Source organism: Mycteria americana, chromosome 4 (genome assembly GCF_035582795.1).
Source record: "Mycteria americana isolate JAX WOST 10 ecotype Jacksonville Zoo and Gardens chromosome 4, USCA_MyAme_1.0, whole genome shotgun sequence".
Lineage (NCBI taxonomy): Eukaryota > Metazoa > Chordata > Aves > Ciconiiformes > Ciconiidae > Mycteria > Mycteria americana.
This window is the reverse complement of record NC_134368.1, coordinates 86,321,394-86,334,099: the sequence shown is the minus strand read 5'-3', so window position 1 is coordinate 86,334,099 and position 12,706 is coordinate 86,321,394. Positions and strand designations below refer to the sequence as shown.

Below are 12,706 nucleotides of genomic sequence, written 5' to 3'. Positions count from 1 at the left end.
TCAATCAAACAAATCTGGTAACCTAGATCAAAATAACCAGGAATCGGGGTGTTCCTGGGCTGGGTGTGGCAGGAGTAAGTGCATTGATACCAGGCGTGGGCTAGAGTTCAACTTTCTGAACCAGAAGGGTGCAAGACGTAAAGGGTCAGCCTACTCGGGGATGAAAGAGAGAACACACTCAGAAACTTAATACAGCTTTCACTCCAGCCAGTAAAGTCTCTAAGAGAAATAAAATTGCATTCTCCAATTTCCTGAAACCTTTGACATGTAATTGTTAATGTACTTCTATGCAATTTAGAAGCAATAATGACATGTAGCTGATAACGAAGGTCAAACTCTACAACAGCACTTCGATGGTTAGGGCTTCTGTCTTACAGTTTAGTCTGCTTTTTCACTGCGCATAGCTTAACTGAAAGAATCTGTCACATAGCTGATTGCAAGCCATTATTCTTTATCCCTCTTCCTTTTAAAGGCTTTAGTATCTAAACAGAATAGCCTAGAGATAGACAGAATTTTGTAATAGTGTTGTTTCCAGATTTTAGGGTGTTGTTTTTGTTTGGTGGGGTATTTTTAGTTTTTCATACCTTTGCTTTTCAGTTTTACATTTCTTTGTAATTGAAAATTGAAGGACTGTTTAAAATAGCATTCTCTTCATTTTGATATATGTGGTATATCTACCCACTGAAAGATGATTATGTAAAAAATATCTACACTGGAAGTTGCATACAATCAATATCTGGGGGAGGGAATCCGAATTCATAAAGAAGGGTGATCTGACCTACTCCTAACTCGAACACTGTTTGTGTCATGAGAGCATGTTGGCAGTAGAGGGAGCTTGGAGACGCTGAAGACCGCAAAAATACAGGCTAAGAGAGGATGCAGTTATGAAAATAACTGAAGGAAAAAATGTTTTTCTTTTTTATTCGTTTATGGCTAGCAAAAAGGCAGTCAAGGAGAGCCAAGAAAACTGGGGACTAAATTTTGCGAGGTATTTTAAAAATGCGTTAAAATCATAATGTGAATGTACCCGTTCAGAAATGATATTTGAAATTGGACCTGTAACAGCATGTGAATAAGCACACGGCAGAAGATTATCTAGCTGTTTACTGTCATCAGGGAATTCTGTGATGAAGTGCTGTGAGACTTTACAGATACAGTTGCATTCATATTTTGGGTTAGACCTCAGGCAGTCCTCAGGCCCACATGGTATCATGACCTTTTAGCAAAGCCTTACATGAATCTATCTTTTTCTAACTATGGTGGTAGAAGTGTGGGTGCCAAAAGCTCAGAAGCCAAAAAAAGAGCTCGGGGCATATGTGCTGAAGGACAAGAGCGCTAGCAGCACACAGGTTTGTTCTGCTGATGTGTCAGACAGGGTCCAGGGCTGGGAAGCAGGCTGCCCTGTAGACATGGGGACTGGACTAGATGGCCACCAAGAGGCATAGTTAGAGGGACACAGCAGATCTTAACTAGCGCTGACCATCGAGAGGCGAGGCAGTTTTACTGCAACCCTTAGGAAACAGCACAACTCAAGGGAGGTGAGGCTGGGTTGAAAATAGCACTTACAGACTGGACAACATGAGCAGAACATGGTGCATATTTGTCACCCATCAGAAACACCAGTGTTTGAAGTCAATGTAGTCTGAAATCATTCTTTATCGTGTTAAGATACCTTCAATATTGTTATTAATGTCCTGAAAGAAACTCAGAGCCTGCTAACTCTTCCTGACGCAGGATGATTTGAACCCCTAATGAATTGGAACAGCTCAAAACCTGCATGTTCAAAAGCATGGTCTTACTTTTAGAAACAAATACAATGAAATTACTTTATGTGAGGTATCTGTATATCAACAGTACATGCTTTATATTATTTCTATTGATATGAGCCAGGTACCAATGGGATATCATTTAAGTCCTCCAAGTGAGCTGTATTATCACACCATCTTTTATATTTATTCCATATTTATATTTACATAGGATAGTCTTAGAGACTTGGGTGTTGCCAGGTTTCTTTTAGGTTTTGCCATCCTTATTATACAATATTCAATACACAAAGAAACTGTTTATCAATATAAATATTATGGTAAGGAAACTAAGTTGCCATTTGAGAACCAGTGCAAAAAATATTTAAGTTCTGCTTACAGAAAATAGTTTCTGAAGCCTTTTACAGTATAGCACTCAGGTAGGACTTGGTACAAATAACATTTTAGCATTTGTATCAAATTGTAATTGGATTTTGTTTATTCAAGGCAAAACAGTAAACATAAGGAACTAGCCTGTGTTTTTAACAGGGCTAAGTAATTGCAGCTTAGGAGGTGCTGTGAGGGGATAAAAGGAAAAAAAAGCAGAGGATATGTAGAAAAATGGTCTTTTTTCATTTGTTTTTGATTCTGGTGTTGTTCTGGGTTCTGTTCTGGGGCTTACTTAGCCCCTTTTGAAGAATCTCTTGGCTTCAACTCCTTCATATATGTAGGTCTGTAAAGAAATTAAGAAGAAAAATCAGTGGCTGCTATTACAAAGTTTCGTTTCACGGATGCTATTGAGAGATGGTCAATAGTGATTTAATTAATTGTGACTGGTGGCCACATGGGGCCTACGAGCCCTTGTGCGGGCTCTGAGGAAAGGAACATAAGAAAAGCAGCCTGTTGTCAATAGGCATAAATTCTCTGTGCAGACACTTGAAGCACCACGGGACAGCTTTTGGGGGCTTCAGAAAAAAAACAAAGTATTGAAGTGCCGTAGTCCCAATACTGCTGCTTAACAAGTTTCACCTATGTGACTGCTTTTATTGGAAGTGTGAAGGAGCACTGAAGGGTTGGACTGTATGTTTTTGATATCTCAAATCTCACACCTATTCATAAGGTTAGGGTTTTTTTTATTTATTCTTTTAAGAAGCTTGTGACCTGCTAGCGGAGGGGATCTTAAAGCATTACAGTTCAGCTCAGTTTGTGGCTTTACTGGAGAGCTGTGAAACATTTCCCTTTTGTCTCAAACCTACCCTTCTGTGCCATCATCCCCTGCCCCAACCCTAAACGTTTTCAAAAGGCATTTATCAGCCATTGACAGCATTACCCTGTAGCAAGCTTGTGTGGTAAGGCTTTTACAAGGCAGATGCTTGGAAAAGGGCCTTCAGTCAGAACGCATCTATATAGTGTGTATGTATCTATCTCTCTATATATATATCTTCTGTATACAGCTTGTATTCACAGGCTTCAGAATGCATTGATAAAATACAGTTCACATGGGTAGAAAAATGTAAAAATCACAGATTGCGAGTTTTATTTTAAAGTTTTAAATTTTGATAGATTACTTGAGAGTTTTAACTAAAGATAAATGAGGTTATTTGTTTTGAAGAAAATATTTCCTACTTTCAGAACAGCTTTTAAAATTTTTTCAGTTCATTATATTGTAAAGTTGTATAAGTGACTGTTTAACTCACCTGAACAAGTTCATCACCTACGATTTCTCTGTATGCTGTGAGTGCTTTTCCATTATCTTTTCTAGTAAATGTTCCTACAAGCTTATTTCCTTCCATGTTCCAAGAACCCTATAATGGGGAAAAAAGCCCAAATATTTTGCAATAGATATGACACTGATTTGATTTAAAGACTGCAGGAATGCTTAAAAGTGAGAAGAGATTAAAACAGTGTAATAATGCTTTTTTGGACATCGATGGAAAGGCTGTAAAAATGAAATTTTAATAAAAGCACTAGTTTATTTAATTGCATAATAGTCAAGCTATATTTTTTTAGTGCTCAGCACACCTTGTTTTAATTAATTGTATCAAAAGAGAAAAAGTAATTTCTTATAAATACCCACTCTGTACTCTAGGTGGTGTACTTGAGTATTGTAAGAAGTAAAATTGCAGTCACCTGGATTTCATCATGTGAAAATTGCTACATACTCTGCTTTTTGGGCACTCTGAACCCTGAGTTTCATGGTACAGTGTTGAACCATTAACAATTAAGACTACCTTGTGTTTTTGTATGTAAGTTGCAAGCATTCCTGAACAGTCACACTTTAAAAGTAAAATTTAAATTAATAACTAGGAAGACAAATCATTAATCTTGAAACTGTATGTCATAAAGTTATTGTGATATAATAAATATATAATTATATAGAAAGTCTCTTACGGTAAGTTCAGTCCCATCAGCCAGACTGTACTCAAAATTGACTCCCAGAGTGAATTCAATTTCTATGGTACGGAAGTTGCTAGATTCTTTGACAGTAAATTTGTTTCCATCTTGTTGAATAGTAATCTTCAGATTATCATGGGCTCCTAACTTTCTTTTCATCACGTTAACACCTAGAAAAATCAATTAACATCAATCAGAAAAAAAAAAACCCTAGAGCATCATATTTGTCTCTTTTTTGTGACTTTTATGTGGTCAAGGGATTATATTCCAGCATTCTGACCCGAATTTTTATTCTTCTTCACTTTTTATTGAGGCCATATTCACCAGTACAGATATAATACAAACCACTATCCAGCTGGAATGGTTTTGCTTATATCCATGTAACATACAGTTTGTACAAACTTTAAGTATCAGGATGTTAAAATGACTTGAATCATGTGTTTCTATAAAATTGAAGAATTATTATTTCCTCCCTGTGTAATTTTTAAACTCGTTTCATGTTATCAAAATAATATTCCTGCTATAGAATTCTACTCAAAGTTTATCATTCAAATTCTCTGAGCCTTTTCCACAAGTGCAGACTTAGAGATTCTTTTCTCTGCTGAAATAAATCTACTGGAATTGTTTAAGTTGCTTAAGATTAACATAATGGAATTAAAATCAGAACATTTCTCAGTATCTTCCCCACCACCCCATGCAATCTTTTGAAAATAAATGCAGTACACTATGCAAGGGCAGAGCAGCAAACAGCAAAAGGACAGGCTAGCCAGAAGGCAGTTCATGGACAGCTCGAGTTTGTATTCAGCCATAGTGGTACTATTCTTGTAGAAGGCATTGGAAAAGTAAGACTTACCCATCACCTCCATGAACTTTTCATAGTTTTCACTTCTGTCTATTTTCCAAGTACCGTTGAATGCCATGTTTCTGTCTGTAGGAGGACTGTTCTGAAGTAACAGATCTTTGCAAAGAGAATTTATGTACTGGCTTATCTTGAAAGCAATTTACAGGATGATGTGGCTGACTAAAGCTCAACTGATGCACTGATCTTTTCAAGGAGAATTTTACTGTAGTTTAATCACATTTCCAGTCGTGACCACGCTGCTTGCTGTGTCTCTCCCTTATTGCCCCCAAATCATGACAGTATCTTTATTGCTCATCTTAGTAAAGAATTGCTAATCCATTCATTTTATTCACCATATTTGAGTTGTCGTAAAAATCAGCTATCTAGTGAAAGCAATAATTAGACTAAGAAAATTTCTTGACATTTTCTATCTGTGTTGTATCTTCATGCTTGTGGGAGAGTCTTTATGCAACTGGAGGAAATATATTTACCCGACAAACTAAACACAGATCTCTACTTTGTGTATTATAATTTGGTAGAGGTCTGTTCTGCTCAACATAATAAGCATGGGGCAGAGGATTTCCTGAATGTCTGCAGGTTGTTTCAGAAAACTATCCACTTGCTTCTTGTCTAGTGCTGAGCTATGAATATTGAGATGATATTCTGTATTCATGCACTCACTCTTTAATATATAGTTTAAATTCTGAGCAGTTTCTACAAATTTTCTTCATTATAACCCATTCAGTGAATGCTGTGTGCACCTAACCCATTCCTACAACAGAAAAGATGTGCAGCTAAGTGAATTTACCTGATGTGGTTGATTTCCGTAGGTCCCAGATTTTGTCTGTTCAAAGATAATGCAGAACATGAGTCTTCCCTGACTTAGCTGCTTCTTCCCCCACTCCCCTTCCCCTCTAATTGGTGCTACTTGAAACTGAGCAAAACTATTGACCCAGCTTTTGTCTTTACCAAATTTAGTGTTATAATTATTCTGTTCACAGGGATGGCATCAGCTTTGCTATCTGTTAGCTTCAAAATGTAAATGTAAATCCTGAGCACCGAATTGGATTTTACTTAGCACACAGGTGATGGGTTGTGCTCTACTTACCAAATTTTAAGTGTGTCTCGTTATCATAATCTTGTACATCTGTGGATTGCAGCCTGGAACAAGAGGTTTTGCTGAAGTGTAACCTTAAATTTAGACCTTTGCTAGCGATACCAGAATAGTGTGACTTTTCACTCCAGTCAGCTTCATTTTGAAATCAATAGTACTGGAGTACTCAGACTGGAGAGGAAAAATAGCTCAAGTATTTCTCACTTGATGAAAAGAAAAGAAAAAAGAATGTAGGTTCATATTGTAGCAAGTGGTGTAGGGAAAGGTGCCATACTTGCAGCTAGAACAAGGTGCTAGAAGCTGACCATGCATTAGAGTTAAAATTAGCTTTTCCAGACCCTTTGGTCTTTTTAAAGATGGGATTTGGTGCAAGCTAGTCTTGTAGTTGTGAACACCTTGTGTTCCAAGTACAGCTATTCCAGTTCAAGAAGACTCTCCCAGCAGTAATTTGCAGAGGTTATCTCAGATCTGCCAACAGAGCTCCTTTTATGAGTGTTTCCTAATTAATTTCATTTTAAGTGAGTCACCTCCTCTTCACAGCAGATGTTTCAAACCTGGGGGTTTGCCAAAACTATGTGGGGAAGAGAGGGGAATATGAAGAATCTTATTTGCCAAATGAATGGTTGCTGGGAGGGCGTGGTGTCCCCAGCATGGGGTCACGCTGAACATGGAGCACTAACCTGGTGAGCCAGCACAGCCGCAGCTGGGAGAGCAGGAACCCACAGCCATGTCCCTGTTCTGTGTGGGAAGGTTTACCTGCAAGTGACAAGGATTGAGGTTGTGTCCCTTCAGGCTGCAGCTTGTCCTCTTGTCTTCCACTGTTCCAGCTGCTTGTTCGCCTTTCTCAAAGCCATGGTCTTCCACCTTAGAAATGCCTTTTCTTCTCTAAGGCTAGGAAGAAGCAGAGCCTGCCACTCTTCCTGAACTAGCTACCTGTTCCTTCCTCTTCCTACCTCTTATATTCCTGTCTTGCAGGGTAAAGAAGCCTGCCAGATGGAAGGTGTTCAGGCTATTTACTCTTAATGGCAGTGAGAGAAGTACCTCACAATATCTATTTAACACCACCATTTAGGTGTTGTTATTAAATAGTTTTTACATGCAGTTTCTTCTCACGTTTTCATGCAGTTTTTTATCACCTTGACTTACATAAAAGTTCTAAAATAAAATTTGCAAAGAAGTAGGCATAATTTGGGTAGAAAAAAATCTTGCTTCTATATAAATATTAGAATTCCAGAATTAACATCTTTTGTGAAGGTCAAAATTGAAACACCGCATCTCACTGTGATCTGGAGCATTGTCAGGTACAGGCAAGACATTTGACTTGGGGAAATATATATATGCTAGCCCCTGTAATTGGAACTGGGTAAAAATCAGGCAACTATAAAATGAAAGATGAGTAATTGTGTTAGCATGGTGCTGAATCCAAACTCAGTGTCTCAAAAAATGTCATAGCCCATGCCCATTGCTGTGCTAACATGGATGCCCATCTTACCCTTCAGCCAGCTCAGAAAATGGGCAAAATGAGTTTCTATTAGAGTCAGATTATCTCATTTTATTGCATTGGCGTGTATCTTTACCTTTGCAGTTATCATCGTCAGTCTATATTATTTATTTAGTGTATGTACATAAACAAAAATACCTGGTGTCTGGTTATAGTTCATCCAATTTTTGTTGCTTAACAAAATTATTAACTCTCTTTACAGTCTTTGCAGAAGGGTTCTTTCTGACAGTGTAGTGCAACTTTTGAACCAGTTCTGTTGTATCCAGTAGAAAATTGAGGCCTGAAATCATGTGAATAATTCATATATGAAATCTAACAAATAGGAAATGACCTTTTATTTTGAGCATTTCAAGAAAGCTTTTCTACTTTTTAGGTGGGTTCTGCATTCTCTCCAAGAACCTCCTGATTCATTTCATTTAAGAAATGCTAAGGTATCTGAAGTAGTGTTTATATATTTAAACAAAACTAATGCTACTGATTGCTTTCCTCATTTGAATCTAGTCTATCTTCTTAACCTCTGAAAAAATAACTCAGAGTAGTGACATTCTGCAGGTTAAGTATGAATTTCTACATCAAACTTAACTTCAGCAGTTTTTCTGAACTGTAAAAAAGGGGGAGGGTCTTCTGGAGCAAGGCCTCATCTAACAGGAAGATCTCTCAGATGTGCTTTTCTGGTCAGTTATCTCACAACTTGCCTTTCCCCCCTTGTGATTCTTTGGTCTCCCTCAGAAGTCAGGCCAACCACCCAACTCCAAACCTTTTCACCATGGGAGCAGCGAGTAGCTGGGTCCTGAATTTCACATCAAAGCTTGTTGCTCCATTTCTGTCCCATTTTTCCCTTCCTTAACACTTCTTTTCACTGGGCATGAATCCTTAGGATCCCGTTCAGATCAGCCCCACAGATCTGTCAGTTAAGTAAGAATCTCCACAGGTCGTCAATATGTATGAGTTTCATGGTATCTCTACATTGGTGTAGCACTGACAGCATAAAGAACTGTTCTTCGCTGAGGTCTCACGGAATGTCAGTGCTAGAACAAGCAGCCGTCTTTTTAATCTCTCACAATTTATATGACGTACTTAGGACTATTAATGCACTAAAATCTGACTTCAGTTTTCTTACATGTACTAGAATCATAGATATACACTTTATTCAGAGTTCTTCTGAGTTCCTATAAAAGCTGGGTTTCCTTCTAAAATTATAATTAAAATTGTTTTTATAGATTTTTTTTTTTTATGTTGGAATATTCCACAACCTTTTCCCTTCTTCTGTCTACCTCTTCCTTGTGTGGTTTTCAAAACTACAATTTTTGCTTAGATGGTGCATTGAAAAACTTGTTTTTTAGTATTGCTGGTTGCATGAAAGTTGTGAAAGCTAAGGGTGTGTATTCTTGGCATCGTGGCTTTCTTCAACGTGCCAGCTTCAGAACACTGAAAATGCACTAACTGTTTAACTTTGAAGTTTGATCTTTAAATGAGGTGGATGGAAATAAATTATTAACTTATATGGTCATGCCAATCTCATCATGCTAGCCTGTGATAATCATACCAAGCTGTATTATGATGGTAATTGACAATGAGGTTCCAAAGATCTGGGTGACAAAAATGCTTTTGCTGTGGGTTATATTTGTCTATCCTATTTATTTTGTGGCTTGTCTTCAAGTTGTTCTGCCTAAATTTAGCTAGGACGGTAGAACTCAGCTTTTCCATGGAGTGATAATGGCTTGGTGCCAGCATAAACATAATATACTTATGTAAATATTATTATATATAATATTATATATAAAGAGAGAGATGAAACCCTGTTAAAACCATGCAGATTAACTGGTTTCTGTCAGGTAGTTGTGAACTGATTTGGCAGTGTTTATGCATGTTTTCTACTGTGTGATTCTTCTATATGTTTTGGGATGGATTTGCAAAGATGGTTGGGCACTTCAATCATTTAAGTGCCCCTGGATCCCTTATTGTGAAGTTTTACTAAGCATTTAAACCACAATACTCAAGTTTATATCTATGGTAAATAGATAATTCTATGCCAATAAAGCCAACTTTAGCATAACTATGGGTGGCCTAGCAACACGGAGCTTGATGGAGCCTAACTAATGCCATCTCTTGGATAAATAATTTCAAAGTATGTATTGCAATTGGATGTTGTATTGCAGCAGGATTAGATCATATTTGAAGATTACTTAGAAGTTTCCAGTGAGTATAGATCCATTTGTCTGATTAGTTAGTAGTGGGCTGTGAATCTTAAAACTTACTCTTAAGTGTCTGTATACACTCCTTTTTAATTTCTGTGTAATGCCCCTGATCCATAAAGTACTGCCTGTTTTTGAGAGTTGATTATTGGAGAGAACTGAAGTGCATGAGCTAATAAGCTCCAGGTTAAAAAAATCTAGAAGCAAAATGCAGGATTTTCTTAAAGCAATAACAACTCTGGTATTTACTTCATCCACTACTGCATGCTAAAACGAACCCTAGGATTACGTAGAATAGCAGAATCTAGCCTAGTTTCAATGAAAAGAGGGTGAGAGTGAACAATTGCCAATAAAAATGTGTGCTTTTCCAGTAAAGATTATATGAATCTCTGAGTATTAGTGCCATTTGTCACTTGTTACATGGAGACTGATATGTCGGCTGAGCCACAGGGCTTTGTGTCAGGCTTATTTAAGGTATTTAAATGTGTATCTAAATACTCTTTTCCTGTATTTTCCAGGCAAATTTAGGGAAGTAGTTTCTTTTTGTTCAGAATATGAAATGTGATCAAAGGGTGGGGTTGAGTTATAGTCCAATGAGCTATCAATGTACAGTATTGAAAGTTTGCATCAATCTTTTCAGTTTCTCCAAAATTTGAACTGGACTTTTAGTTCATTTCAACATAGCTATTTGCTTATCGTACACTTTTGCTCTTGATTATGATATAGCTCCAAACTCCACCAAAGATTATTGTGATTATCTGGATTCATGACTTGAATCTAATCTCATCTGTAAAATATTGAGCTTCAGAGTTCTGAGCTCAGCATAATAGCAAGAGAGCACCCGATATGTCTCAGATATTGAAATATTTGTATATCCAAAAGGAAAAGATGGCTTCAAGACAAAACATTATTTTCTTCATGTCTCATGTAAAAGCAGAATGGACACCCAGATCCTGGTTCTATTTCCAGCTCAGAAATGGACTTTCTATGTGACCTTGATCAAATTAACCCCTCTACTTATCTGTAATATGAACTTCCCTTCCGTTAAAAAGCCATATATATTATAAAATAATGTGCCAGTGACTTGATTAACTACTACAAAAAAGGATTCTGAAGAAATGCCAATATGTGAATGTATCATGTGTAAACTAGTGGTATGACTTAACCATGGATTTTACCCCTAGTTTTTGTTAAAGATCTTTGATGATGTTAAACAAAATAAATCTGTGTAAAGTATAGATCTATTTATCAGCCATTATGAACCACTGGGTGGGGAGTAGCAGGTTATGGTGGAATTGATTATCCTCATATTTCAGCAGGAAAGAGTATTTTATCTTTACTTGATAGTACAGACTCAGAACAGAAAATAATGCAGCCGTTTGGAGAACAGTTCAATCTCTCAGGAAATGTAAAAATACATTTCCATGGTAAATAAGAGCTTTGGAATAATGGGGGGAAAGCATGCAGCCAGGTATTTCAAGAAATACTGCATTGTAAATACTGAAGCAAAAATTTACTGTGTTTATAAATTCTGATATTTTTCAACTGAAATTGGAGTTCTAAAGTTCTGTGCGTGCTAAGAAATGCTTCTCTCCTCTGAAGGGCTGAAAAACTCAATGGCTGTCAGATTCCATAAATTTAGATCCTAAAGCTTACTACTGTAGCAAACTCACACATTTGAATTATTTCCAAAAAATCTTAAACGGTGAGATTTCACAGGAATGTGAAATGCATGTCAGCAATAGCTGTCACCACTGTTAGTGAAAATATGGCTGGAGGAAGGAGCTATTGTCTTTTCCATTTGTTAAAAAGGCATCGTAGTTGTGCAAGATGTGAAAGACTGAGTGTAATATTCTTTTTCACCTCTTCAATAAAAATGCCCTCGTTCAAGGTTATATTCTTTTCTGGGCTAGGTAAGAAATGAATTCCAGTACTCCTGTTGAAAACTGCGCCACTTCTCAGAAATGAATTCAAACATTCACTAGGCCAGTGAAGACTAAGCAGGAGCATGACTAGGTTGGTGAGTGGGCTGGAAAGGTTGTAGTCCCAACAGCAAATGGTTACCTGATATATGTAGCTGTACATAGGCAGTTGTTCAGTTGCACTCATAAATTGCAGTTGGTTCCAGCAAACAGTGCTTGTGTTTTGTGCTGAACTAAATCTGGCCCTTCATAACTTTTTGAATGAGACTGTTGTTTGTCAGGGACGTACATACTTGTTGGTTTTGCCTAGAGCTAAAAAAAGTCAAGCCAGAAGTGTTGCTGTGGAGAACCTAATAGGCAAAGAACAGAAATTGCCAAGAAGCCCGTTGGTCTAGAATTACTTCTAGGATCAGCAGTTTGCACATGATGAGGCTTTTGTTGTCAAAAATGACTTTTTCACAGTTTTGTTTGAAGTCACTGGGTTGACTACTTCCATCTCTCTTACATGCTACCCCAGGAATTGATATCTGGGGGCAAGGGATGAGGATGGATCTGTGTTAACAGTTGTATTTGCCAGTTCTATCCAATAAATAAACTGGTTTCTGACAGCTCCTAGTAAGTGTAGAAGTGTAGCTGCAGTGCTCTCTAGTGGTTAGTAGCAGTGAATTATTTTTTGCTGGCTTTAAACGAGAAGTACTTTACCACTGGCTCATCTCAGTAGTACTTATGTTATAAGTATCTTGATATTAATAATGAAGTTTTTCTCTCCAGGATTTCTAGGACCTAGAGAAGTTATTATGAAATGTAAATTTACAGAAGCAATGATCTGAATCAGGGAACAATGAGGTGTTGAAAAGTCAACCTCAATAATATTAATTAACAAACAGTAAAATTCGACATAATCCTTTTTATTTTAAAAAGCATGAAAACAGTACAAAGAGAAGAATGAGGAAATAATAAGCAGCAGTTTGACCATAGAAAATAACCTGACTCTATA

At 37.2% G+C, this 12,706-nt stretch overlaps 1 protein-coding gene and 1 long non-coding RNA gene across 2 annotated transcripts in view; one reads left to right on the top strand and one right to left on the bottom strand.

Annotated features, from left to right (window-relative positions):
- LOC142409526 (uncharacterized) overlaps positions 1–12,706 on the top strand; it is an 82,761-nt gene that overhangs the window by 1,635 nt on the left and 68,420 nt on the right. The window lies entirely within an intron of this gene.
- On the bottom strand, positions 2,250–5,848 carry FABP2 (fatty acid binding protein 2). The gene is made up of 5 exons (XM_075499314.1): positions 5,786–5,848; positions 4,990–5,094; positions 4,134–4,306; positions 3,440–3,547; positions 2,250–2,475 (listed from the first exon to the last, which is right to left on the bottom strand). Exons 2-5 carry the CDS (start codon positions 5,054–5,056, stop codon positions 2,425–2,427), a joined length of 399 nt encoding a protein of 132 aa, XP_075355429.1. The 5' UTR covers positions 5,057–5,094; positions 5,786–5,848; the 3' UTR covers positions 2,250–2,424.

Bases quoted from the DNA above. Each gene is read 5' to 3' on its own strand.
- FABP2 (XM_075499314.1), bottom strand. From the start codon at position 5,056: ATGGCATTCAACGGTACTTGGAAAATAGACAGAAGTGAAAACTATGAA. The intron at 3,548-4,133 runs GTAAGAGACTTT...TCCCCATTATAG, and splicing joins CTGATGGGACTGAACTTACC to GGTTCTTGGAACATGGAAGG. The intron at 2,476-3,439 runs GTGAGTTAAACA...ATTTCTTTACAG, and splicing joins TAGGTGATGAACTTGTTCAG to ACCTACATATATGAAGGAGT.